Below are 27665 nucleotides of genomic sequence, written 5' to 3' on the forward strand. Positions count from 1 at the left end.
AATGCAATTTTTCAACATGTTGTAAAAACGTGCCATATGATGAAATAATGTAAAGGAGGCTGTGAAAAACACTATGGTAAGGTTTTCTTTGAAAAGGCCGTGAAGGTGTCTTATGTGGGTTATGACCATTTTAGAGCCACATGCTATACTATGACGTTTTATGAGCGACATGCTATTCTATGATGTCTTTGGACGGCATGCTGTGCCATGACGTTTTTTTGGACGACATACTATAGAATGACGTTTTTAGAGCGATATGCTAAACTATGACGTTTTTTGGGCGGCATGCTAAACTATGACGTTTTTTGGGCGGCATGCTAAACTGACGTTTTTCAAGTGACATGCTATACTATGACGTTTTAAAAGCACATGCTATACTACAACGCTTTAAGAGCGACACGCTATACGATGACGTTTTTAGAGCGACATGCTATACGACGACGTTTTTTGAGCGACATGCTATACTATGATGTTTTTAGAGCGACATGAAATACTGACGTTTTTAGAGCGACATGCTATACTATGACGTTTGTTGAACCAAAGGCCAAACTATGACGTTTTTAGAGTGACATGCCACACTATGATGTTTTTTTGGATCAAAGGCTATACTATGACATTTTTAGAGCGACATTCTACACTATGACATTTTTAGAGCGACATGCTATACTATGACGCTTGGTCGACCAAAGACTACATTATGACGTTTTTGGAGCGACATGCTATACTATGACATTTTTAGAGCAACATGCATTACCATGATGTTTTTTGGATCAAACGTTATACTTTGACGTTTTTTGAGCGACATCCTATACTATGATGTTTGTTGAACGACATGCTATACTGTGATGTTTTTTGGACCAAAGGCTATACTATGACGTTTTTTGGACGACATGCTATACTATGACGTTTTAAGAGCAACATCCTAAAATATGATGTTTTTTGGACCAAAGGCCATATGATGACGTTTTTAGAGCGACATGCTATACGATGACGTTATTAGAGCGACATGCTATACTATGACCTTTTTAGAGCGACATGCTATACTATGACGTCTTTTGAGTGACATGTTATATGATGACGTTTTTAGAGCGACATGCTATACTATGACGTTTTTTGGGTGACATGCTATATGATGACGGTTTTGAGTGACATGTGATACTATGACGTTTTTAGAGCGACATGCTATATCACGACGTCTTTTGAGCGACATGCTATACGATGACTTTTTTCGTACCAAAGGCTATACGATGACGTTTTTAGAGCGACATGCTATATTATGACGTTTTTAGAGCGAGATGCTATACTATGACGCTTTTTGGGCGACATGCTGTACTATGTCATTTTTAGAGCGACATGCTATACTATGACGTTTTTTGAGCGACATGCTATACTATGACGTTTTTTGAGTGACATGCTATACTATGATGTTTTTAGAGCGACATGCTATATTATGACGTTTTTAGACCAAAGGCTATACTATGACGTTTTTAGAGTGAAATGCTATACTATGACAAGTTTACAGCGACGTGCTATGCTATGATATTTTTTGGTCAACATGCTATACTATGTCGTTTTTAGAGCGACATGCTATACTATGACGTTTGTTGGACCAAAGGCTATACTATGACGTCTTTAGAGTGACATGCTATACATGACGTTTTTAGAGCGACATGCTATACTATGACATCTGTTGGGCTACACTCTATACTATAGGCCAGGGCTATTCAATTAAAAATTGACTCGGGCCGGATTTTCCGACTAAGAACATGAGCTGGGCCGGACGTTTTTAGCAGACAGTGAGCAAAGTTAACCATTTAAATTAAACACAAACAGATAAAATAACAAACACACTGGATGGTTATTAATGTATTGCCACATCCAACAGGACATAAATACAATAGAAGAGCAGTACTTAAACTAAACCTGTGCTGAAATACTGCTTCTTTAAATTTTACATTTCAAACACACAACTTCAACACATTTTGATAGGTAAATATAAGCACAGGTTAAGGTGCATATGAACATAAAAACTAAGTGCCAATTAGAAACACCATCTTTTGTTTTGGTCACATCTCAAAGTGCATTAAAAAGTAACTTGCTTAACAGTAACCTTTCAGAACTTGAGACATTTTTCTTCTTTTGAAATAACAAAAAACTGAGTTTGTCCCTGTCCATATTTGGTCTCATCTGAGACAGTCACATCTTCAGTGCATATAATCAAAAAAATAAACAGTAGGCACAGTGATAGTTACTATCCCTTTGAAACGAAATAAAGCTGACATCAAAGTGCATAATAAAGTGCAACTAAGTGAAATAACTGTCAAAACAAAATGTCTTTCTTAAATATTAAACTTCTAATAAGTGAACAGAAAATAGTCACATAAATACATAAAACTACCTGTTTGATAGCAGATGTCACACTCGTCTTAACTTTATCGTCCGTTAAAACTTCATCCACGACAGCCAACATGCAGTCCTTCACAGTTTCTGAGTCTGTGAACGGCCTCTTTTTCGTGGCCCTTTCCTGAGCTGTGCAGGTCCGCTTCATTGTAGTACAGCTCCGGTTGTAAGATGCAGTCAAACTCTGAATTATAGCCGCTCTCTCATGACATCCCTCGGGAAAGTTTGTCCGAAACGCGGCATGTTTTTTCCAACGTGGTGTCTTCGGACATTATAATCTTTCAGCACTGCAACGCACTCTTTGCAGAGTAAACACATTGGTTTGGCGTTCGGACTTGGTAGTAAATAAATAAATACTTGTCAGTCCACGCAGGATTAAACCGACGGTTTTCCTCGCCGATTTGTCGTTTCAGGATAGAAAAAGACATGCTGCTATTTTCGCCTGTATAGAACTGCTAATGTTAACTTTTCAAACGCGTCTCCTCAACACAATGCATTGTGGGTTAGTTGCTAGGTTACGGTAAGTGTTGCATTCAATGTTTGCAATAATGTTGGAATTTTTGTAAGAACTTGTCAGTGTTACTGAAAGATGTTTTTCTGTTTTTCTCGGCCCCAAGTCCCAATCACTCGGCAGTTGCTTTAGGGCCACTCGAGGGTTGCTTTCGGGCCGCATGTGGCCCGCGGGCCGCTAATTGAATAGGGCTGCTATAGGCTTTTTAAATTTACATATTACCGTGACGTTTTTTTTGTTTTAGTTTTTAGCAACATGTTATAAGAATTTAAACTGTTTTAAAATTTATTATACTTTTACCTGTGCAATGAAATATTATTCTATGGCATTTTTTAGATGACATATTATACTCTGATGTTTTCTTGAATAACATACTATTTTGACAATATACCGTACTATGACATTTTTTGAACCACATATCATACATGACAATTTTAGGCAACACCCTATCATTTTGCACTTTTTGAACCAAATAATAATCAATTTTATGTTTTTTTTTTTTACATCTGACACTAAAGCTGCATATAAAGTGCATTACAAGCGGCACCGATACAAAAGTAAACATTTACTTACCGAACTATCAGAGTCCTTTGTGTCTGCTGGTAGAATCAGCCGAAGGCAGAAAACTGGTTAAAACAAGCCAACGGGCAGGAAAACTGTCTGTGGAATATGTTGTGCTGCTTCACCGATAAATAAACCAACAGTTATTATATCAGAATTAATCCAAACGAGGAGCGCAGTCTCTGCTGCCTCCTCCATAGGACCTGTCAATCATTCCAGACTGGACTGTCAATCGAGTAGCCGAGCCCCCTGGCTTTAAAACTTTAACGCTCTATAAAAAAAAAATCAATATTGGTTTATTTTAACATCGGCCACCTGATCTCTCATTTTGACCACGAAAACTAACGAAAAAAAATGTATATACAGTCTATGCACCGTACTCTGGTTGGCTCCACACTTGCTGATGACCACTTCCGGTCTAAGAAAATGAAAAAAAACGGACCTTTTTTCGTTTGTGTCTTTTTGATTTTACTTTCTTGTGATTCTAAATATAAAACGAAAATAAAAGCATTTAAAAAAAATCGTATATCCCCTTTTGATCATGAAAAGGAAAAACGCCTTGTATTTCAATTTTAATTTTTGTATTTTAAAACGAAAATCAAATAACCACTCGTTTTTCGTTTTTCAATACCCGTTTCAGAACGGAAAATCCAATTACCAGATCCGTACACGGACCGAGATGCAGACCATGCAGAAGTGTAGTGCGTGGGAATTAACCCTGAACTGCCCAGAGCTTCCTGAGCACCACCCAAATAGTCAGCGTATCTCTTTTGGATCACCTTAAAAGTTTCAGAAGCCAGTGAACCACTAGGAGCGTCTGTCTGGCATTACTGCGTTTTAAGGTGGACTGACATCTACACAATCTCGCCGGCTACTTCGCCCTCGTGTGTCGCCTTTAACGGACTACCTCATAAACGCCAGTTACCGCGATCTCAAGCGTTGGAAATCCCGCGATAACACAACAGAGTTACAAATCGCTTGCCTATTGGTCTGAGGGCACTGTTGTAAGATGGCGCCCAGCGAAATATGAGTGGTCTTGAGAAAGAAAAGCTACAGTTAGCCATCTAACGAAAACCACCAAAAACAAAGAATACACCAGCCACAGAAAACACCAATAGCTCCTCGCTTCCCTGCTCATTGGAAGGGGAGCGTCGTTACGAGGGTAGAAAAGCGCTTGTGGGCGGCTCAGACCGCGGCCCGGTTGAGGAAGAGAGGTAGCTAACGCGCCTGCTATAGTTAGCCTGCTAGCTTTGGAGAAAACAGAAAAAAATGTAATCGGTGTAACGCTACCAACACAAGTTCGCTACCCCAGTTTTTCGTTGTTTTCTGTATCGCTACCATCCGTTACGGAGCTACCATTTTGTCGTTTGTGCATTAGATGGCATTAATACGCGTTTCCATACACAACTATGGCTACATCTGATTTGCAAACAACACGCGGCTAGTTAGCCGTGCACCTGGCTAACCTAGCTTGTTGTGTAATCAGCTGTTAGATTGCCTGCTGTGGAGATATGGTAACATACAGATAACAGGAACTTAATACCTGTATAAAACTTGCATGTTATCATTATGCAGCAGTTTCCGTCGCTGCTTTGAATACGGCATCGGATTTGGAAAGTGACCGCGCTTTTGTCCCAGCTCGGTTATACTCAGCTAGAATTAACCCTTTCGTATTACCATCCGCCTGCGTTGGCACTGGACAGTGAGCCGTAGGTCAGTCAGTAAACACTCCGCAGTTTAAGTAAATGTCAGCGCAGCGACCCAGTTTTTTTTCTTTAAACAATTAAGTTTGTTCAAATACGTTTTAAATTTTAGAGTTTTGACAGCGCAACTAATGATGATTCAGAGTCGTTACCTTGTTGACGTCAGAATTGCATGATCTTTGTTTTAATTAAAGTCACTGACAAATACTTAATTGTTTCTGCAGGTTCCCCCTACAGAATAGGGCACAATGAATAACTCCTTGGATGGTACAGGCTCCTATGAGGAGCTTGTGAGGCAGAAAGCTCGGAGTATCCCTCAGCATCGCATGAAAGAGTTCCTGGAGTCTTTGGCCAGCAAAGGTCCAGATGCCCTGCAGGAGTTCAGCCAGCAAAGTGGAGATACTACAACAACCACCACCACTATGGTCTATCAACAAGAGGCGAACTGCATCTATACAGATAGCACAGAGGTGGCTGGGTCACTGTTGGAACTGGCATGTCCAGTAAGTCAACACATGGATGTCCATAATATATTCTGTTAAAGAACTCTGTCCTTGAAACAAAGCTCTCTAACAGTCACTGTCTGCTGATTCAGGTTCAAGTGCAGGTCCAGCCGCAGCAGCAGATACAGGAGTCTACATCTCAGCAGCAGACTGTACAACAGAATACAGAGCAACAGATAGTGCAGGTCTGTACCACTGTAATGTCTTTGTGTTGGGTGTATCAGTTAATCCAGTTATGTTTAATCCTTGGGACCCTAAGTGTTGGCATGATCTCTATTTTCAGGTTCAGATCCAGGGCCAGCAGCAGGGTCAGATGCTGGGTCAGGTTCTTCAAGTGCCCTCTGGCTCACATCAACAGCTACAAGGTGTAACTACGGCACAGCTGATTCAGCCTGGAGAACTGACAGAGGAACAGCACCAACAGGTAAATACATCAATGACAATAAATCATTCAGGCACAGTTGCAGATTTTGTCTTAAGTCACCACTAATTGGTCATCTTTGTCCCATGCATTTTTAGCTGCAAGCCCAGTTGGTTGCAGCTGTTGCAGGAGGACAGCAGATCCAAATCCAGACGGTGGGGGCCCTCTCTCCCACTCAACAGCAGGACAGTGCAGAGAGGAGAGTAATGGGAACTACAGTTGCCACATCACAGGGAGCAGGTGTCCTCCAGCCAGCCAAGAAGCGTAAGGTGGACATGCCCATCACTGTGTCCTATGCTCTGCCCGGTCAGCAGGTAGCCACTGTCCTGGCTATCCCTCAGGGACAGGGCCAGCAGCAAAGTTATGTGTCCCTGCGGCCAGACCTTTTAACTGTGGACAGTTCTCACCTTTACAGTGCTACAGGCACTATTACCAGTCCCACAGGGGAGACCTGGACCATCCCTGTGTATTCTGCACCTGCTGGATCTGGAGGTCGTGAACAGGTCACACATATTGCCATCCCGCAGGAAGCTTATGGAACAGTGCAGGTGGCGGGGGCAAACACTACAACAATGACTACGATGCCAACACAAGTTACTGTTGAAAATGACAAAATGAAAAACCCCGCTAGTCAAAGTCAGACAGCTCAGGCAGTTTCCAGCATTACAAGCTCTGGAGGAATGGGAAGCCAGGAGGAAGTGGTGCATACACTGGCTGCCAACACACTGTTCCCTGCCCAGCTGATGAATGGAAACATCCACATCCCAGTGGCAGTACAGGGCTACTCTAATGCTACGCAGTCACTTATCTGGGACCCACAGCAGCAAGTGTTGCACACACAGGGGCTGACAGGGCAAGATGCACAGCAGCTGCAGGTAATAACAGAGGTATTCAGCAATGTTGAATTTTTATCTTGAATAGATAAACATATGTAGATATATATTTCCAGATTGGCTCAGGTAATGATGTTTGTGTGTTTATGTCTGCACAGGGTCAGACTGTGGTAGCAGAGGTAGATGGTCAAGGTCAACAGCAAGTGCAGGTGCAGGAACTGCTACTGCCTGCCACCCTGAAGCCAGAGGAGGGGCTGGATGTGTGGCGGCTTTGGGCTCAGCGGAAAAACGCAGAGTTGGAAAAGTCAGACAAAAATAAACTGGCCCCGATTGGTCGTAAGTGCACAAACACAATGCTTATAAGGGAATTAAAACAATATATTTTTTTGTTGAGGCGCGTGTATTACCATTTCCTGTTCCGTATTTGTATCTGCCAGTTTAATCACTGGTGTTTGTCTGTGTGTGTCTTAGGACGCCAGGCACTGCGTTTCCAGGAGGACTTGGTGTCGTGTGCAGTTGCAGAGCTCTGCATGGGTCTCTCTTTGATGACAACAGAGGCCAGGGGGCTGGAAGGGGAATCTTATGAGGCTGATGTTCTGTACTATGTTTTTCTATGCTTACAGAAAGTGAGTTGATCATTATCACAAACTCACACTTTCCATGGATTGCCCATTAAAGCTCTCCAGACATTTGTGTATGTGCAAGACTGATAGACTGCAATTTCTTCTCTCTTTTTTCTCTGCAGTATCTGTTTGATAATGGTCGTGTGGACGACGTTTTCTCAGATCAGTACTACACTCGCTTTGCTCATAGTCTGCACCAGATCTTGGATCCTTGGAGACCACCTGTTCATCCACTAGGTGTTTATGAAACCTACTGTGCTTGTTCCTATGTTCCAACACCTTGTTCTTTACAATAAGCATAGTGTTTTAGCAACTTATTTTAGATGCAGTGCATGGGAGTGAATGCACAGCCTGACGATGTTAGGGATGCCACCAAGTTTATGTCCCCAAATAATAATGCTTCTTAGGGTAACCCAAAATATACTTATGTTTAAATGAGTCAAGCTATTTAGCTTGCTCCAAACTGAGAATAAAATGGTTTCTGTTTTCTGTACTGTTCTATGGGTTTTTCTGTACAGTCCATTGAGAGCTACTTGTCAGTCTAAGTTTTTGGCACAAAGCATTTGACTGGGTTTGTACAGCTTTTTAGAGTAAAATCCAAACCTTTAAACAAAGCTTTGACCAACAATACTGCAGATAATACAGATAAGCCACGTCTATGTCTATGAAAACGTCAATGTAAAATGTCCATTTTACTTGATGGAACAGTAGTTTCTGTCGATACAATTAAGTCAGACTGCTGTCTATTATTTATTTGTGTGTCACTCGATGATCCTGTTGGAAGCAAAATGTAAAATACCTTTGGAAATAGAAGATCTGCAGCTGTGTGATGGTCAGTTTTTAGAACCTGTTGCTTTTTTTGGCAGCTCACCTGTCATAGCAGTTAGTGTTGATTGTCACTACAGATCAACTACCTATTCATATTACCTAGCTGATATGGTGTTTGTGACTTAGTTTTACTACTACACATTTTTAGCTGTTCTGAAGTTCTTGTAGCGCTCTGTTTGTGGTGGTTATGGTAGCATGTAGCACGGTTTTGTTGTAGATGACCCAAGTCTTTATGATTCTCTCTTTACCTCCACTACCAGGTTATGTTATCCCCAGCCATGTGACAGAGGAAATGCTGTGGGAATGCAAACAGCTGGGGGCTCATTCTCCTTCGACGCTACTTACAACTCTAATGTTCTTCAACACCAAGTAAGTTTCCGATTATAGAGCTTACTGGAGTCATTTGATGTGACACATTCGTATGTTTATGTTTAGTCATTGCTTAATTGATATGAAATGATATTGCCCATGATACACCCCTGTAAATATGAACAATATGCTAATCTAGAACACAAATAATTCCCAGCTTACAGATCTACGAAATACAGTTCAAATGAGATGCTGTTTTACCAACACACTCTGACCACACTGATCAATGTGTGTACATCTTATTACAGGTATTTCCACCTGAAAACAGTGGATCAGCATCTAAAAGTGGCCTTTTCTAAGGTGCTGAGACACACTAGGAAGAGTCCCAACAACCCCAAAGATAAGAGCACCAGCATCCGATACCTAAAGTCAACAGAGAGGTTCATTGGACAGAAAGGTATGTGCTTTATGGATATCACTGGTGCTATGATGTCTGAGTGGAAACCCCATTTTAAGGAAAAAGTAACCATAACGATCTATACTTTTTTGATTCAGTGACAGATGACATGTACTCGGAACAGCTGGAAGACCCAGAGAACCCGCTGCGATGCCCCATCAAACTCTATGATTTCTACCTCTTCAAATGGTAAATATAGAACAGCTTGAAGGGTGTAAAGGGATATTATGGGAACATAAATGAAGACATTTAAGGGTAAAATATGGTTTTTAACGAGTAGAGATTTTTATACACCCCTTTAGCTATGATTGAAGCATAATTGAAATGTACAAAAACACTAAATTGGTAAGAACACTATGTGATGTGTATACAACCATGTGGAGCTTTGCACTCTAGCCAAAGTTGGAGTTATCAATTCATAACAAGAGTTGGAAGTTCCCTTTAGAGATGCTGAAAATGAAACTCTTTGTTTGTGTTATTGACATGGGAAGTGGAGTACACGTTGCACTCTGTTGAAGTGCTTAAATGTGTGAGAACACTGTTGCTAGGCAACTGGGAAAAAAACATGGATGCTGTATAACCCTTTCTTTGCTCTTATCTCCAGAAAGGTGAAACATTTTATGTTTTATGCCTTCCAGTTTTATCAAGGATCAAAGCTACTAACTTCTTTGGCCTTCGCTGTCTTTGATAAATGTCAGTGTTTCATAACACTCTAAATATGAGGGAAAATACCAACTGGAAATATCACAGAGTGTGTTATTTATATAAAGTTTAAATGAACACCCCCACACCTAAATCACTTTTAGTCTTGCATTAGTTTTGGCCACTAGTCCTTTCATTTTAGGGAACAACCTAAATATTGAGACTCGGAAGACACTCCAGTTCCACTTAGTTAGGGACATTTAGATAAGACTAATGCGGTCTAGTACAAGGCTTTCACTAAATCCTGTCTTCATGAATGCAATGATTTTTAGTTGCCGTTGAAAGGGTTCAGAGAGGGGTTGATTCAACGTTATAATCATTTTAGTCCTGGGTTGCCTTATCCTGAGAGGTGTTATTTAGCCAATACGATTGATAACACAATAGCATTCCCAGCTGCACCCTTCAAAATGACCAATAGTTTACTTAAAACTTGCAACAAAAACTGAACTTTAATTGCAGAATTGCTATATTACATTACATTAATCAGAGGATAAAAACATTAAAAGCTACTTTAGAAAGGCAGTAAATTAGGAAGGTTTTAGGTCTCCACATGATGCCAGAACAGCTTACACCGCGTTTCCATCGATTCTCGACCAATCTTCTCTCCAGTGTTCCTCTATTTGGTATTTGAATGAGGGCAGTGGAGAGAATGGTTTAACAAATCGGTCAGAAATCTTCAATAGGTGCTCAGCTGGGTTGAGGTCTGGTGCCTACAAAGGCTGTAGCATATGATTCACATCATTTTCATCCCCATCCAACCATTCAGTGACTACGTGTACCCTATGGATGGAGGCATTGTTATCCTGGAGGAGACCACTCTTAACAGGATTGAAATGTTTATCGTAGGATAAAGGAGATCACTCAGAAGAGCTTTGTATTGAATTGAGAAAAGCAAAATGCCACCTGCAGTACAACAGACCCATTGGATCCTCCCACTGTATCAGATAAGCTGGGAACTGAGTATATGTTGATAGGATGAAAGGAGTAATGGCCAACTCAATAAGACAACATTTCACCTTTAGACTATCTGCTGCCATTAAAAACACAATTAACACAAGTCTGACATGAAAGCCAGCATTCTCTGGCTTTCATATCTCCCAAAAGCGAAAATTTTAACTCTGACATCTATCTAATTAGTGTTTTACTCAGTGTTTTCAGTGAATATTCTCACACTGTCTCTCTCTCAGTCCACAGAGTGCTAAAGGTCGTAATGACACTTTCTACCTGACTCCTGAGCCTGTTGTGGCCCCAAACAGCCCCATCTGGTACTCAACTCAGCCAATCCCAAAAGAACAGCTGGAGCAGATGCTCGCCCGCATCCTTGTCGTTCGTGAAATCCAAGAAGCCATTAACATGTCTGAGAGCGTGCACTAGTTGGACTGGAGGAGAATGAAACATGGACTAGACTCTTCCTCTTTTTCTTCACCCAGCCTTTGATTGCTCATTACGAGTAGTTTTCTATTCTCTCACACCCTCTTGTGGTCTTAAAGGGTGGCATGTATATGTTTATATTCATTATATGTCAGCATATCTTACACACATGGACTGTACATACACATACAACCAGCTACAGCTAATCAGTCGTCTCACTGAGGCGATCACGCAAGTTTTTTTTGTTTTGTTTTATTTGGCCAAAGGATGTAGTGTCTAATCGTTTTGTTGGACCTGAACTCTAATTTAAATGTTATTATAACTGTTGGTTCTCCTTACCAATGGTCTGGAACAATTGCTAATTTTTGTTCCTGTTCTGTTTTATTCTGTAATATATTTCATATACATTTTCACTGGGGTTGGCCTGCGCTATGCTGCTTTTCTTAGACATCCCTCCTTGTTGCTCTATTTTCCTTCATCTGCCTTGGTCACTGTTATGTCTCACAGTGAGTACCTCAGTGGTATTATAACTACATTAAGTAGCCCAAAATAGGCTAAAAGCTCATTTTCAACTTGTGTGAATTCTCTTTCTTTGTATTTCACTCTTGTCTGTCGTGAGCCGAGTTCTCTTGTGGACACGCTGAACTCTGGAGATGACTGTGGTTAGCGAAGGCTGCTTGGGCTGTAGCACCCCCTGTTGGACCAGCTCAGTGGCATCGAATCACATCAAGACTTAAATCTGCTGTGGACTTGATTGCAATATGGCGTCACCACTCGACCTGCAGCTACTAGCACTGGCCACACATTGGAGGTGTGGCAGAGTTCGGGTGGAGGATGCTTTGCTGCTGGATCCTCCCTTCTTTCCTCACCAACCCCAAAACTCACCCAAAGAGGAATCTATTGTATCATACATCTCTAATACAAGACAGACGAAAGACTCTAAAACGTGGGTTAGCCCCTAATGTTCTATAATGTATAAAACTCATAGCTCCTTCATGTACTGTAACGGTTGTCAGTCATTTAAGGAGAATGGCAGTGCCTGTGTGTTTTTGAAACATGACCTTTTTTGTACAGCCACTATACCATGTGTCTGCCTTTCTAGCAAGTCCCGTATCAATTCTGCACATGCATCCTTAAGTACTGATAGCCTGCATTGTGTGATATAAAATGATGCACAATGATTTTCCAAAAAATCTTAATAAAAGTCATGTCACAACAGCACTCTATCAGTAATGGAGGTAAACAAACTTACAAAAATACTATGTACAGATCAGCGACACACAGGAAACATTTAATACTCAACATTACGGCTTCATTTTTCTCATGAATCCTGCAATGGGTCACTGATGATAGAAGAACAGGTTTGACCTGATCCGGCAGATTATTTCCTTAATTTTGCTTTGTGGTAGCAATACAAATTGCTGCGTCTGTTGTTTCCTCATCTGCATTTATCTGCATGTTGTCAGGCCGGTTTTTCACCTGCAGCGCCTGTCCTCATGCAGTATACGCAGCATTATTTCTGCAGTCTTGCATCTGAGAACTGCATGATTTTTTCTTTTACTCAGTGTCTCTGCACATGTATATCTTACACTGTGTTAGACTAGGAGGTGTGTGATCCTGGATTAAATGGTGATGAGGAGTGCAGTAATCTCCTCAGTAGGTTCCCAGGGTTTAGCATCAGCGGCACTGTATTCTGTGGTTGTTCTGATGGAGGTTTGCTCTGTCGATGGCGGTGATGCCTCCTCCCTGCTCGGTCTCCCCGTCCTGAGGTGATGTGAGATCGGTCCTGCATGTGGGGGTGAGCGTTGGAAGTGGCTCCCTGTGGGGTGCTGTGAAAGAGAAGACACCTAATTAAAATGTCCTTACAGTGACTAATAATAATGCTTGAGCCTGAAAATCAGTTTGGCGCTCCGGGTGGCTCATTTCTTTATTCTCACCATGCTGAGGTTCCTCCACTGAGCCAGTGTAGCAGACACAGGTGAACAAATATGTACTGCTCCTGAGTACACAAAAAGGAATAAGCAGGTAATGAAGATGCTTGATCATATGTCTGGCATTCTGGTGTTGCACGCATTGCTTACAAGCGTAGCGATGACAGATTTATTGCAGGTAAATGCATTTTAAAACTCAGAATAGTACAGTCTAGTGGAATATGGTGCATTTAACTTGGCTATTATGTATATTTTATGCTTTAATTAACTACAGCTATGCAGTGGTGGAAAATGTAGTTATGTTATGATTTAAAGGTACTATATATGGTCTTTAATACTTATACTACATTACATTTTGCAAGTGATTGCTCTATGTTTAACATCAACTGCTCCAAATTTAGCAGACAAGAAAGCCCATAAGTCTGTTCCCCAGATTGTTGAGCTGCTCCTTTAGATAAAACAGCATTAGGATGAGCTTCACCTCAGCAATCGGAAACATTAACATGCTGCTCACATGTTAATACGTGACTAATTATGTATTACATAAGCACTGACAGGACAGGCCTCTATAATGAGCACTTTTGATGTTAAGTAAATTTATTTTTAGTCACTAAACAGTAAAATATATAATTTTTTTTAACTATAACATTAGATTTCTCACATCATTTATGACCTTGAGTACATAAGTAGTGGTGAAAATACAGCTGAGTGATGTTTGTACTTTTTACCATTGTGCTTTACTTCATACTTCTACTCCATTACATTCCAAAATGTGTTATTGGTTCATAAAACAAGAAGCAGTTAATACACAGTGTTAGGATAACAAGTAATGTGATGAACGTTACACTTTAAATTGTGCTATTCTGTATGAAGACATTTAATATTTAATGTAGGCCTACCTTTTAGAATGCAAGACTAGATGAAATACTTTTCAAAATGCTCTTTTTACTAAAGTAAAACAACTTTGCACTACTTCCACTACTGCAGGTTAGTGTCAGTTTGAACTGACCAGAGTCTGGACCATCCACATTCGATGGAGACGCAGATCCTCCACGGCAGCTCGTATGTTAGGCCGGATTCCCCTCGCACACAGCTGTATCAGCCACAGCAATGTCACAAATGTCCCCGTTCGACCAATACCTGCACTGGATCACAAAAATCAAGTACTGACTTTAAGCAATGTCTCAAACATCATCTGACTAATATCCACTGAATTCTAGGCAGAAATAATGCCGACAGAGACTTGGTTAACACCGCAGGAGGTGATGGACTTAAAGTCAGAGGTCACACCTGCAGTGCACCACAGCTGGCCCCAGACGAGGAAGGGCTTCCAGATGCTGCCGCACATGCTCAGTGAAGGCACAGGCAGAGGCTGAGCTCTTAGGGACGCCCCTGTCCGGCCAGGAAGGGTAGTAGTAGTGTGTGATGATCCTGTCTGTCGGACAGTCTCTCTGAAACACAAACACCTTGCTGTAATCCATCCACAAGGACTCACTTCTTTGATTGATTACATGTACGGTTGGTGCACACAGAAGTCAACAGCAGCGGTTTTCAGGCTCCGAAGAGTGAGGAATGTGTCTTTCACTCACCTGTCGGAGGTTAATGGTCGTGATAAAATAATCTGGACCTTGTTTGCGAGACACTGTTGTCACTTGGATCAGCCCATGATAAACTGTCCCTGGTTCCAGAGGCCAGTACTTATCACACAGCACCTGCACAGACGCGAATTAACAGGCAAGGTCAGAAGGATATTAGGTAAAGTGTAAAGTATCTGAATCCCTGTAGAATTACCATGTTTTCTGAGTAAACTGGTCATAAACTGTGATCTGATCATTAAATGAACAAATACAGGAACAGAACATCCTCAAAATATACACATAAATGACTAGACTCTTGTTTGTCTCAGTACTAGTGGAACAAATACTGATTATATGCATATCTATTGTTTTGCAAGGGAGGGTTACTTTAGCAGATGCTTCTCGAAAATAGCAAACTCAAAACTGTTTGATGAGGAATTTGATAAAGACAAGAAGAATATTGTGGTTTGGCTGTGACTTAGAATAGACGTAGTCTGTTAACTTTTGTAAATTAGATAAACATATGACCATACTTTAGGACAATATACATGAATTCCAAAAGGTTTACTTGCTTTTTCTTGTATATGGGAGACTTTCTTGTGCACAGCCACATGACATGATCAGTACACTCCTCCAAAAAACACTAATTTAGACAGTATTGACATAAATTAAATGGGTTTCTGGCAACCTCATGGTAACAATAATATCTGGTACCTTCAAACACTACAACTTGTCAATCATTGTGATAATTGTGAGCTTCAGAGGTGGTTGTACACCTTTTAAGACAAGACCAGGCAACAAGGAAACACATCCTGATCTGACACCACGATGGACAGGAAGACATCATCTGTCAGCATTTGTTGATTTTTTTTTACTCTATAATGACCAGATTTCCTTCTTTGCCCCCAATGGATAAGCATTGCATGGCCAAAAGTTTTTTTCTTAAGAAGACAATATCAAATCCGGCTAGTCGTTTCCCCCTATTTCCTGTTTTTGTGCCAATCTATGCTCACCAGAGATGGGGACTGATTCATGACTTTAAGAAAGCAAACAACATTAGAAACATTTGCATGCAAGGCCACACATCAACACACATCCACACAGATTCAGTGTGCCTCTTACTACGTCCTTGTGCCTCAGAGCTGTCACCATGACAATTATCCTGACGTTTTGCTCCCACACCATCCTCCAGAAATCGGCCATGGTGTTGGGCAAAGGACCCTGAGTGCAGATGAAGTCTCTTTCTGATCCTCCGCCCTGAAGGCAGACACACAGTCAATAACAAATGCAGACAGACGTAGAGAAAGACTGTGACGATAATAAAGATGACAGACAAAATGAATTAGGCTGAGAAAGTGAGTGAGATCTTACAGGCACAAAACTTGCGTTGATGTAGTCCGTGTGTGGATAGGAGTTTTGGACGGACAGCCTCACCCGGCAGTGATCATCTACAACCAGATGAGCAAAGCAGACAAATAAAAATTCTTTGTGTTGCTACACATACTTGCTGCAATCAGTTCTAGTTTGACAATTATTGTACTTGCATGGTAAGATGTAGGGGTATCTGTTCTTCTCTCTGTTGACCTCCGAGTCTCCTGCTCTGGTGGGAAGGTCTTTGCCAACATCACTCAGCTCCTGCACAGAGTCAAAGGTATTAACACACATGACTGACACTTTACAAGTCATAAATCTAATCCAAATGTGCAAACTAGCTACCTCAAACTCCTGTTTAAAGCCTCTGTTGTCATTGGCAGCCAGGGCCTGGCATTGCAAATTAAACTCGTGGAGGATTTGCGCTCTTGAGACTGGTTGCACCCTGTAAAACACAACTGTATTGCATTAAACCATGAACGGTGTACCAAAAAACTGCCTTTTTCTTATTATTAACACAGTGAAGGTCAAAACAAAGTGTTCCCTGTGTAGCCAAAGCTTATTTCTCTGTGCCATGGAGCTCCACTGTTGTCTAAAAACTGTTAAAAACACAAAACCAGCAGATGGCATGTTCTTTTATTACAATAAATGTGGGCACTGTAGTTGTTTTTTGAGTCAAATGCACAATAATACACCAACCATAAATATTCACAAGCACGTCATATTTATAGCTGAAAATTGTCCCTGGTATTTGTACTTTACACATTCTTTACAATTCACAATTTTATAATAATATAATTTTTAAAAATTGTGTCTTCAGTAAGGAGCTTAAAGCCAGTAAAGGGTCAAACTTGTTTTATTTATTTATTTAGATAGTTATGTCAAATATCACCAGCTATACACTTGCTCAGGATGCAACAAGCATTTTTGTCCTTCTTACCTCATGTCTTTTCTCACGGGCAATCTTCAAAATAAACAAATAGAAGCTTGGAGCATTGAATGAGGCCAAGATGATGTCAGTGCTGATCATGTGAAAAGTCCTGTATGAAAAATTAAAACCAGAAAATGAATATGCCAACTGAACAAGCTGCGAACATTATGTTTATCTTTTGTTTTCCCTTCCCCCCGCCTAATAACTAAAAGGGAATTTTACCTTCTCAACACCAACATCTATCACCACAAAATAGCTTCTCTGTATGAGCAGTTATTAATTTCAGGCCAACTACACCTCTCTTCCCATGGCCTCATTATAATACAGCACAGCCCAGCATTCACACAGAACAATTACTGCTCTGACAAAAGGGAAAACCTGCTCCAACAAGTTGTCAAACCCAAACACCAACAACAGGACAAAAGAGAGTCCCAACAGATTCTGTATTGTATGTTCGTGTCAGTATTACCTCAGTAAATGGGCTTCGGATGAATGTTTTATATCTGCCACAGGTTGAAGAGAAAGAGACTGAACTGCTCCAAGTCATCTTAAAGTTATTTGATTTTTAGCAGCGCTCTCTCTGTCTGTCTGTGTCTCTCTCCAGGCAGGAACAAGTCTGCTGGGTGGAGACTGTGGGTGGAGAGCAACACTAAGCTTCAGGGGAGGGATGTCAGTGTATGATCACCTCAGCTATTCTTTGTACTCACAGTGTCATTCCTCGCACAAGAAAAACAAAATGTCCTCACTTGTAAGGAAGTACAGCCGTACATGACTTTACCTGCTGTGGTCTTCAGGTTACAACTGATAAAGCATCAGTACGTCTTTGTTATTGTAAACAATTACTATAAAGAGAAACAGCCATACATGAAGTAAAATGTATTATATGTATAATATGCAACGGAAGTGAATACATTTCTGTGCAATATCACTTAAATGATTCAATAATTGTATAACTTTACAGTAATTGCTTCACTTGACATCTACTTGAGCAGTAAATAATTTGTTCTTGTGTAAAATTAACAGTTTCGATATACTACATTATAAACAGAGGCTCCACAATGGGAACTAAATTAAACTAAGTTTCATTTTTTTCATTACTTCAACAGGCTCAGGCCTCTACTGTATGGACAATACCAGTGTCGCACAAATTTCTGGAGAAACATTCCGCCATTCTTCAGAGACACTTTTTTTTATTCAGCTGCTCTTTGCTAAAGGGTTTATGTTACTCTGACCTTTGTCTTTAAAGTATACCAAAGGTGTTTAATGGATTCAGGTCCGACAACATACCTGGCCAGGTCATAGCTTTCACTTTTTACTTCTTTAGAAACTCTTGTGTCATTTTGGCAGTCTGCTTTGGGCTATTATCATGCTGGAATATTCATCTTCTACTGAAGTTATTGTTGTTATATTCCCAGGCCTTCGAGCCATCTGTCCCCAACACCTTTAGTACTCATGCAGGCCCATAATATCACTCTGTGACCTCTGTGCTTCACCGTCAGGACTATGCATTTACTGTGGTATTCCTGACCAGGTTCATGCCAAACATGCTAGACTCCATCTGAACAGAACTAAGTCTCATGTTGTGTGTGTGTGTGTGTTTTGTATAATATAAATTCAAGATCACGTCACATCATCTAGCATCTGTTTGTATCTCTTTGAACTGATCTGTCTCTCTCATCTCACTGTATCATTATTTAACTGTATATCATTTTCTAAGGTTGTTTTCAGATATTGTGTGTCAAACTTAGCACAAAAACCAAAGTTCTGTGAGCGTGTTTTAATGCTACCTCAAACAGGTTATGTCCTGAAGCTGAAATATTTCAAGACCACAGGAGTATTTTTAGAGTCCTGTAAGTACATGTTTGCTTGGCAGGACATAAGTAGCATAACTTAACTAGAAAAAAAAGCGATCTTTAATTTATATTTGTGAGCACAGATGTCCTGATGGAACATTTTTGTGTTAATTTCGTAGTTCAGATATGATTCATAACCACAAAAGAGCCAACAGATGTCCAATATTTCCACTCACAAAAGATTGCAACACAAACAGGTAACTCTGTCTTTTGCCTCCCATATCCAGATCTCAGATTACACACTGATTCTGCTTCCTGGCTGCAAAACAGGTATAATCAGGTGTGATCGTGACAGTTCCCGTGCTTCACTGCGCCTGCGTGCATGTTTTCAGGAGAAACGTCTGATTCTTTATTCGTTTTTTGATAAGCCTTTATGACCGCAGTCTGAGCCTGATTGGGCGGTTGCAGAAAAAGGAAGTAAAAAAACACATGTTGCAATAAGTTCCTGCGCAGTAAACCAAAGCAAAAGGCAGGTTGTTTTTGTCGACACTGTGGGGACCTTTAACAGGACAAACCTTCAGGAGTGATCGTGTGCGCAAAGCAGCCTGCGAGGGCGAAATTTAAAGGACGTAATGTGAAGGTTTCGCTTTAGCCGATGGACACACGCGTTTAATGTAGGAGGTCACAGGCGCTTCCTGGTCTTTTTGGACTCCAGAGAGAATCAAAGTCTGCTCGGAGACATCAGTCAGCGCTGCAAACAGGCAGAAATGGATCATATACGACCGCAAGACTCCCAGGAGAGCAAGGTAAAAAAGAAAAATAAGTCACTTCCTGAAGTAAAGTGCAAAAACTGGCAGCTGTCCGAAGCGCGTCATGTGCGCACAGCAATAGTGCGATCAAACCAACAGACCTGCTTTCATTTTTAATCATTTCTCATACATGTGAATTATTAAATCCAGGGAAGGACACCAGCAAAAACTGCAGTGATCTCTTCGGAAAACTACGCAGAAAGCTGAAGTCAAAGTCCAGTTTTAGGCACATGAGGGCACTAATGAGAATCACTCACTTTCCCTGTACAACGTTTTAATAGTGACGTTGTAAACACCTTTTATTTTCAAGCATCATGACTTACAATAATGCATTTATTTTTTAGACTTTCTGCTTCAAGTGTGTGCGTGATGTGGCTGTTTTCACTGTGTGTTGTGCAGCAATTGGGTCAGTGTGTCAGAATTCAGGAGATATGTTTGTGCATTGTGTCAGATTTCCTTTGAAATGTGTTTAAAAACTAAGATCTGCATAACATTTGGGCTGAATTTTGATAGTTTCATATATTTCACATCTTGGAAAATCTCTACTCTGGATAAATAAAGATAACATCGTAGCTGGAGAGCCATATTTAGGGTTTAATATCTCCAGAAAGTTAACTTTTGGTGCCATGAAATTTGCAGAGGACGCTAAAAGCCTTTCGTTAAGTCAAAATAAGCCTCAGATGTTGTTAAATTTCAACATGAAGACGACGTGCTACTTTGTTTTTCTGGTCCTACACATGAGTCCTTATCACTGTTTTGGAATGTCAAATAGAAAAAAAACGTAACTTTGGCTGAAAACGTTAAGTTTTTTACCAAATAAAACATATTTCTTAGGATATCTGCTTAAATTGTCAGTGTTGTTTGCAGAACTTATTTAGGACCACAACTAACAAATATTATCATTACTGATTAATCTGTCCATCGTGGTTTGTTTAATGAGTTATTTGTTTAGTTTGTGAAAGGTTACGTCCCAGAAGCCAAGCTGAGATCTTCATATTGCTTGTTTTGTGGAACTGAGAGACCAAAACCACAAGATATTTTGTTCTAGTATCATAAAAGACAGAGAAATATGGGGAAAATTACTGTAATTAAAATGGTACTTTTTCTTTTCAGGGCTCAGTGTTGCGGTACAGGGAACACGTGGATGAGCCTTTGGACAAGAGGTCCGCTGACAGAGCTTCGTCTCCCTCTCAGGTACATGCTGTCTCAAACACCATGTCTTTGGAATGACCTTTTTACACGGTACGACTGTTCTGCTCTCTTTGTAAAGTACCAGAACATGATGAGTTGTTTTACCCCTCGATTCAGGATGAGAAGAGGCCGATCAGGAGGGTGCGAAGCCCATCCAGACCAAGGGCATGGCTGTCCAACTCTTACAAACCGAAGTTAGTGGGGCGATTCTTCAAACCTCGGTAGGACTGACGGGTCAAGAACAAAGAGCTCTTTGTAATTAGCCAGGCAACTTTCTTTGCTGAGTTTCCTGTGAAGTATTGATGTCGATGCGGAGAGTGATTGTGCTGCGCTAAAAGCTTTTTGTTCCCTCTAATGCAGTTTTCAGAGGGACGACTATTCATTCTACAAACCCAGCTTTGGCAGCCACAGGCACCACTACTTCAGCCCCCGGGTTTATATGCACCGGAGAGAGCACTTCCATCCCAAACTTCACCACATCACACTGAAGAGGAGGGAGAGGGAGCGAGATGAGAAGAAGGAGCGCTACGAGCAGAGAGAAAGCTCTGAGGGAGGTTCACCTCCAAAGCAAAGCAGCAGTAAGTTGATTTCTGCAGCAGAAATCTGTAAAAACACACAAACCCTTCACATTTTCACAGAGATCAGGTCAAGAGTTTTACAAAAATGTTCACTAAATGGTCAAATTCACCTAATGTGCACATTGATAAATGTTTTGGTGACTCCATGCACATGGTGAGGTCCACAAAGAAATGACTTTTATAGTTTGTGGAACAACTTGAACTCACTTTACTTAGCAGGTAATTAGCATGACAGCCTTCACTATTCTATGCAATATTTATGTGCAGCCATGAATTATGAGCTACAGAGAAGTCAGTGACATACAGCAGTTATAAAGAGTAATTTGGAAGAGGTCAGGCTTTCACAATACCAGTGCATATGTGGAAAGATATCGCATTTTATAAACTAATGCCTGATATACCACTGTAAGTTCTTCCTCCTCAATCAAGGTTAAACAGAGTTTTAATGGGTTTTAATGCATGAAATTCAATTACAGTGATTGTTAAGAACCAAAATGAAATGAATGTATAATTGCATATTCACACTGTGCGACTGTGTGTAGGACAACAGAAAGCAAAGTGGCTTGCACTCAGACTACAACAATAATCTTCTGTTCACATTTGCACATCCTTTGCAATGCAGAAAAGTGATTAGCCTCTGCACGGAGGGTATTTGTAGATACAGACAACAAAATTGAATTAGTCTATTAATGTAGTATAATTTAAGTGTGATTAATAAACAAATATTACAAGTTTGTTGTTTGCCCAGTGCACTCAGACTAAATGGATTGTTGACAAAACTAAAATTATAGATTATTTTTGAAATCAGACGTAGCAGTCTTTTTACAATAAAATCAAATACAAGCAACAAAAGCAACTTGAGTAATGCATTCAGACACTGTTATCAACATAGACAACAGCTATCCTGTGTAGAGATATATGAGCTGCTTCGGTTCAACTATCTTTGAAACTGATTAGATCCATTTTGGGCCAGCTGCACTGCTTCTGTTCATACAAATGCACTTGTGATTAAATAGGTAAAATTTTTGCAGCCTGATTTTATTCTAGTGGAAATAGATACAGCTCAAAACATCACCGCAAACCACAGAAAAAATAAATAACCTTCTGACACAATCCCTACTATAATCCAACGTTAGAAATTCTACAAATGGTAAATGTTCTAGCCTCCACTTCCTGTATATGTCATCACACTTATACATGCATGTACAGAACATTACATGATGTCCTTTCCAAGCTTTACATCATGTATTTGTACTATATTAAATGACCATTGGGTGGCAGCATAAGCAAGCAGAGACCCACACGCATCTTCATGAACACTTTGCATTACAAATATTTGGAGGGCATTTGCTCATCATGGTATCTGGTGGTTGGTAGGTAGTCACACTCTGGTAGCAACAAAGAAATGTTACGTAATGCTGATCACTAAGAAGCTTTCCCTGGGCTTGATAGATGGGTTATGTCATCAATGAACTGCTAGTAGTCAAGCAACTGTAGAGTGTATGTCTCATGTGAACTGTGTGATTTAGTTAGTTGAAGGTACATTTAAAGAGAATTACTCCATCATTTGCTAGTGGGAAGAGTTTTTCAAGTAAACAGGAGAGATTTCAGATCCTTGGTTGTAACACTAATGGTGAAGTTTTCACTGCTGGTACTGTATGTTTTTATCTTCTCTTGCACACAGCCACTGCATCTGCGCACACACTGCAGCACTGTGGAGGTGTGTGTTTGTGTATGTGTGAGTATGGAACAGGTTTTTTTTGTGTGTGTGTGCCTGAGTGATGGTGCGATGATGGTGAGTCATCGCTGATTTGTGTGTATATGAGAGTGAGAGAGAAAAAGAGAAGGAGAGACTAGCCAGAAGTATACATATAATGAGCCATAACCAAGGTTTTGGTTCACATAGAAGCACTGCAGTCCTACACTGAAAGGCAGATTTCCCAGATATCAACAGATTTTGCCAAAACTTGTACGAATTTCAGACTTCAGGTATGAGCAAAGCATCATTCTTGATAAAATGATACAACTGCAGATACCCTACCTACTTTCAGGCATTGCAAAAAAAGACAAAAAAAACCCCAAACTGTACTACCATGTATTAGTGCTTTTGTTTCAGATCTAACACATAGATTATCTTGTTGTGTTATTGTTTTGACCTTGTCATTTGTCTGTTTTCCAGCAACTAAACCTTTCTTAGCCAGGTCCTCCTCCAGCAGAGACAAGGACGTGCCGTTCACAGTAAGTTCACGAGCAGAAACCCTGCTCTGCTTCACACTTTATTATGAAATGATGAAAAATACAGTGGTCTACCCGTTCCTGAGAAATGACATAATATTGTACTATTTTTCCTTGCAAAATATTAAAGTGATACACTGCAGCACACACCAAGCTTGATATTTATACCAGTTTTATGCTAATAGGGCAAATCTAAACTGTGGTTTAGACAAATAAATTATGGGTCCAACAGTTCATAATTCATTTATCTTTTAAAAGAAAATTAGTCAGCCAGTCTTTTGACAGTCAGTTCATGGTTTAGGTCATGTTTTAAGCAATAATGCCGGATAACTGATGGCTCCAGGTTCTCAAATGGGAGAATCTGCTGGTTTTCTTGGTCTTACATTACAGTAATTTGTATTTTATGGAGTTTGATGGGCATTTTTCTCAGTTTTGTGATGTTTCATTGACCAAATAGTTAATCAAGGACAAAAGTGGCACATCAATTGATAATGGAAATATCCATTTGTCGCAGCCTGAGTATGAATGCTGTGATTGATTTCCTGCGATGTGAGCGGAAGAAATAAAAGCTTCAACTAACAATTATTTTCATTATCATATAATCTGCACAACAGTTTCTTGATTAAGCTCTTTGTATAGGAAATGTCAGAAAATATGGACAAATGCCCATTTCCTAAAGCCAAAAGTAACATTTTCAAATCTTTTGTAGTTCACTGATTGCTTTTCTGCTGAGCAATCAATTATTTAATCCACTGATTGTACTTGCAGTATGTATATATCGGAGTAGATGGTGTTTCTGCACCAGACATACAGTAATGCATACAGTGCAGGGGACTGTTTTTAATGCAAACAGCCCAGGTGCTGCAGGAAAGGCTGAAATCAAATGAATGCATAAATTTCTTGGCTGACCTCAGCACAGCGCGGAGCAAAGCAGCACATGATGAATCGCAGCCGGTGACTGCTGCAGAGAAGTTAGAGTGAAGAGGACAAGAGAAATCAAAGAATCACTCACTCACTTACTGCTTTTTCCCCCTATCAGTCAATATCAGAGCTGTGTTAATAAATGTGACCAGAGCTGTTGATAACATGAGCTGCCTGAAGGCACAAATCAGTGACATAAGCCAAAGTCTCCTGATAAAAAGCACACCATGTTTTATAATGAAACAATGAAAAAGTTGCTTTGTTTCATTTGAGGTTCAACTCTTTAACCCTAACTAATGATTTATGGAGTCACGATGTTTCATTTTGCTTTTACGATTATGCAGCTAATGTAAAAATTAACCAACAATGATCATCTTGTCTTGTGCACAATTCAGGTTTATTAGTGCCACTTTCTCCATTATGTATGTTTCATTGACCTATAATAAGTAAGAACATCTTTTAGGTTTCCAGTTTAAGAGACACTCCTTTAGCTCTCCTAATTCTCTCATTAATACAAGTCTGTTCTCTTTTTAACTAGCTCTTTAATTCATGTTGACAGCTAATTAAATAGGAAACACTATGTGCACCTTTATTATTGACTTGCTAACATTTATAATTATAGACTGGAAGCTTACTAGAAGGTGAGCAAGTAAATGACTCATTAAATCTGGATTAAAATCTGGATTAACTGATTATTGTGGTCACTTGAGGCCAGCAGAAACAACTTACCAACACAGCACTGATATGGCATCACCCTATAAAGCTGAACAATCAATAGTAGCTCGTTTACACAGTCAGAAATTAACATTAACACTCACTTAAAATGGAGCTTCTGGTTCAGATTTTGGTTTCCAACTGTCCCTACCTGCTTTATGCTCCAGTGTGTTCACTGGCTAGTTTGCAACTCCTTCTATATGCTGTTTAACTGTTGGTGTTACTACTGTACTTCTCTTTTTTTGGTGTATTTTGTGCCACTGAAAACTTACGCAGTCAGAACAGTTGCAGAATCTCTCATTTGTTTGCCTCAGTGTTACAAGTTGACATGTGAGGCTTCACTTTAGTCATCTTCTGGTCATTAGCAGCTCAGTCATCATCGGCGTTTGCAGCCATGTTTTTGGCCAACTGTCTGATTACTACAGTCCAACTCCTGCCTTTCTCTTCTTCTTCTTTCTGTTTTGAAGGTTTGTCAGAGCGACAGAAACCAAAGCAGGGAGAGAGATCACAGGGGGACCAAAAGCAAAGACGGAGAACGAAGCAGAGACAGGGAGCTCCCTTCAACTGCGAGCCAGACGGCAGCACGAGACAGAGCCATCCAACAGAAGAGGAGAGAGATAGATGAGGTGGGGGAGTGTCATAACACACAAACACATCTTGGGAGAGGGGACAGTTATAAACAGATAGGGGAGGAAGAGATAAGAGAAGCCAGGATTAGAGAAAGGATGACACTGAGACGATCTCAAAAAGCGCTGGGAGACATGAGACAAGGGAAAGAGATTTGTTTGCTGTAGTATAAATGTTAATTTTGAAATGCTGAGCCTGAGGCAACAGGAGTGTCACTGGCTTCACTTTGCCAAGCCTCACAAAGAGGGTCTTAGTCGCTGTTTGACTTGATTGATAGTGGTATTCTTCTGTTTTTATTCTCACTAATTGATCGAAAACATGAAGCGAGGCTGGCTCACCTGTGTCACAAGAGACTCCAACACGTGCTTTAATGCTGCCTTCAATGTGACAGACGTCACATGAGGCTCTGCACGTCGGCTGTGTGTTTATGTGAGGGAGTGCATGTGTGTCTCCGCTCGCTTTGCGGAAAAGACGGCCTCTTGCTTTTCATATCTCCATGGTTGCAGGATTATAGAGGCACTGCAAGGAAAAAAAAACAGTCTGGCAACAGGTAGCTGATGCAAAAATGTCCACAAAAGCTCTGCGTTCGCAACACTTGTTCACAGTTTGCATGCAAGCGTTTCCGTGGATTGTTAATCCATTCAGCGGTAATCGGAAATGCATGACAAGACTTCTCGCCTAATTCATTTGTTCTGCTCCTCTGTTCCTCCACTTATTCTCCTGTCTGCTTTCCTGTTCCCTCTCATGCTTCATCTCCTCCTTCTTGGGGCATTTACCCTGAAACCACAATCTCTTCTGTCTTTCAGGTGTACTATCAGGAATGTGAAATGTTTGGCCTTGTAGTAAAGATGCTGATAGCGAAGGATCCGTCCCTGGAGCGTCCCATCCAGTCCTCGCTGCAGGAGAACCTCAGGGACATTGGCAAGCGCTGTGTGGAGGCCATGGAGAAATTCATCGATGACTATGACTCCAGGGAGCAGCCGCACTAATCAGGCGCATAGTACTGCCCGTCTTCTGAGCAGTTTTTCCTTCTAGTTCAGAGTTTGATCGAACGCTGCTGCTTTTGTGTTTTCCTCTTTGTGATGATCTTGTTTATTCTTATCTGCTGCCTGGACCAAATCTTCTCTGTGCACAGTCTAATGCCTAACACTGAGCATCACTGATGACAAGTGAAAGTGAAATGTTGAAGCTTTTATAATATTGCTAATTTTAAAGATGTGATTTTAAAAAAAATACACTGGTTGTATTGCTTTAAATGTTCTTATGAAGACCTCGGAAATGTATAGTATTTTGACATTTTCAATGATTAAACATTGTTTACGACATATTAAGCACCACGGGACATTTTTGAAAATCAAATCATTGCAGGAAATACTGGAGTTGTTTATGGTTTAAACATTCGTAGGTTGACAGAGAATGCAGGTTTCTTTTGTTGTTAGATATAACAGAAGAAACAAAACACTGACAGAGTTGAAGGGATAATAGTATAATAAGGGAGCAGTTACCTCTCGTAGATGACCTGCTGGATGTGGGGGAAATGGCAGATGTAACGACTTGAGCAAGTATGAAAAGGGCCAAACCATTATCACCAGATAATTGTGTTGGAGCATCTGTGGCAGGGCTTGAGGTGTCCCTGATCAGCAGTGGTGGATTCCTCCTGACAGGGGTGTGAAAAGGGTCAAACCACAAACCAAAAACAGGGTGTTAGGAATGTGCTTGAACACTGAATACCACAGAGCACCTTTAGGGTCACCTCACTGGTTTT

The 27665-nt window shown here is 40.5% G+C and overlaps 3 protein-coding genes and 1 long non-coding RNA gene across 6 annotated transcripts in view; 2 read left to right on the forward strand and 2 right to left on the reverse strand.

Annotated features, from left to right (window-relative positions):
- Positions 1–4429, reverse strand: part of LOC129349516 (uncharacterized) — a 9382-nt gene extending 4953 nt beyond the window's left edge. The window contains exon 1 of the long non-coding RNA XR_008602552.1: positions 3485–4429. This is a non-coding gene — a long non-coding RNA (uncharacterized LOC129349516). The remainder of the gene's footprint in view (positions 1–3484) is intronic.
- Positions 4430–4478: 49 nt separating this feature from the next.
- Positions 4479–12302, forward strand: LOC111576845 (transcriptional regulator QRICH1-like). Of its 2 annotated transcripts, none has more exons than XM_035954015.2 (12): positions 4479–4686; positions 5400–5678; positions 5771–5863; positions 5962–6102; positions 6198–6986; positions 7091–7268; positions 7404–7558; positions 7678–7792; positions 8644–8752; positions 9001–9149; positions 9248–9338; positions 11039–12302. In XM_035954015.2, exons 2-12 carry the CDS (start codon positions 5424–5426, stop codon positions 11223–11225), a joined length of 2262 nt encoding a protein of 753 aa, XP_035809908.1. In that variant the 5' UTR covers positions 4479–4686; positions 5400–5423; the 3' UTR covers positions 11226–12302. The 2 variants fall into 2 exon arrangements, with proteins under 2 accessions (XP_035809908.1, XP_023138549.1); XM_023282781.3 differs by having other exon boundaries at positions 4480–4686; positions 6198–6974.
- Positions 12303–12486: 184 nt separating this feature from the next.
- Positions 12487–27557, reverse strand: LOC111576846 (receptor-type tyrosine-protein phosphatase V-like). 2 transcript variants are annotated; one of them, XM_055012918.1, is made up of 11 exons: positions 27406–27557; positions 17042–17141; positions 16447–16546; positions 16275–16365; positions 16102–16178; positions 15853–15987; positions 14743–14865; positions 14444–14604; positions 14163–14298; positions 13160–13221; positions 12487–13051 (listed from the first exon to the last, which is right to left on the reverse strand). In XM_055012918.1, the coding sequence occupies exons 2-11, from the start codon at positions 17044–17046 to the stop codon at positions 12823–12825; spliced, it is 1119 nt and encodes a 372-aa protein (XP_054868893.1). In that variant the 5' UTR covers positions 17047–17141; positions 27406–27557; the 3' UTR covers positions 12487–12822. The 2 variants fall into 2 exon arrangements, with proteins under 2 accessions (XP_054868893.1, XP_023138551.1); XM_023282783.3 differs by lacking the exon at positions 27406–27557 and adding an exon at positions 17502–17656.
- Positions 19200–27231, forward strand: LOC111576844 (periphilin-1-like). Its single transcript, XM_023282780.3, has 7 exons — positions 19200–19631; positions 20748–20828; positions 20943–21046; positions 21186–21403; positions 23583–23641; positions 25741–25899; positions 26707–27231. The coding sequence occupies exons 1-7, from the start codon at positions 19593–19595 to the stop codon at positions 26887–26889; spliced, it is 843 nt and encodes a 280-aa protein (XP_023138548.1). The 5' UTR covers positions 19200–19592; the 3' UTR covers positions 26890–27231.
- Positions 27558–27665: the final 108 nt, after the last annotated feature.

This window comes from Amphiprion ocellaris, chromosome 8, assembly GCF_022539595.1.
Source record: "Amphiprion ocellaris isolate individual 3 ecotype Okinawa chromosome 8, ASM2253959v1, whole genome shotgun sequence".
In the NCBI taxonomy this organism is placed as follows: Eukaryota; Metazoa; Chordata; class Actinopteri; family Pomacentridae; genus Amphiprion; species Amphiprion ocellaris.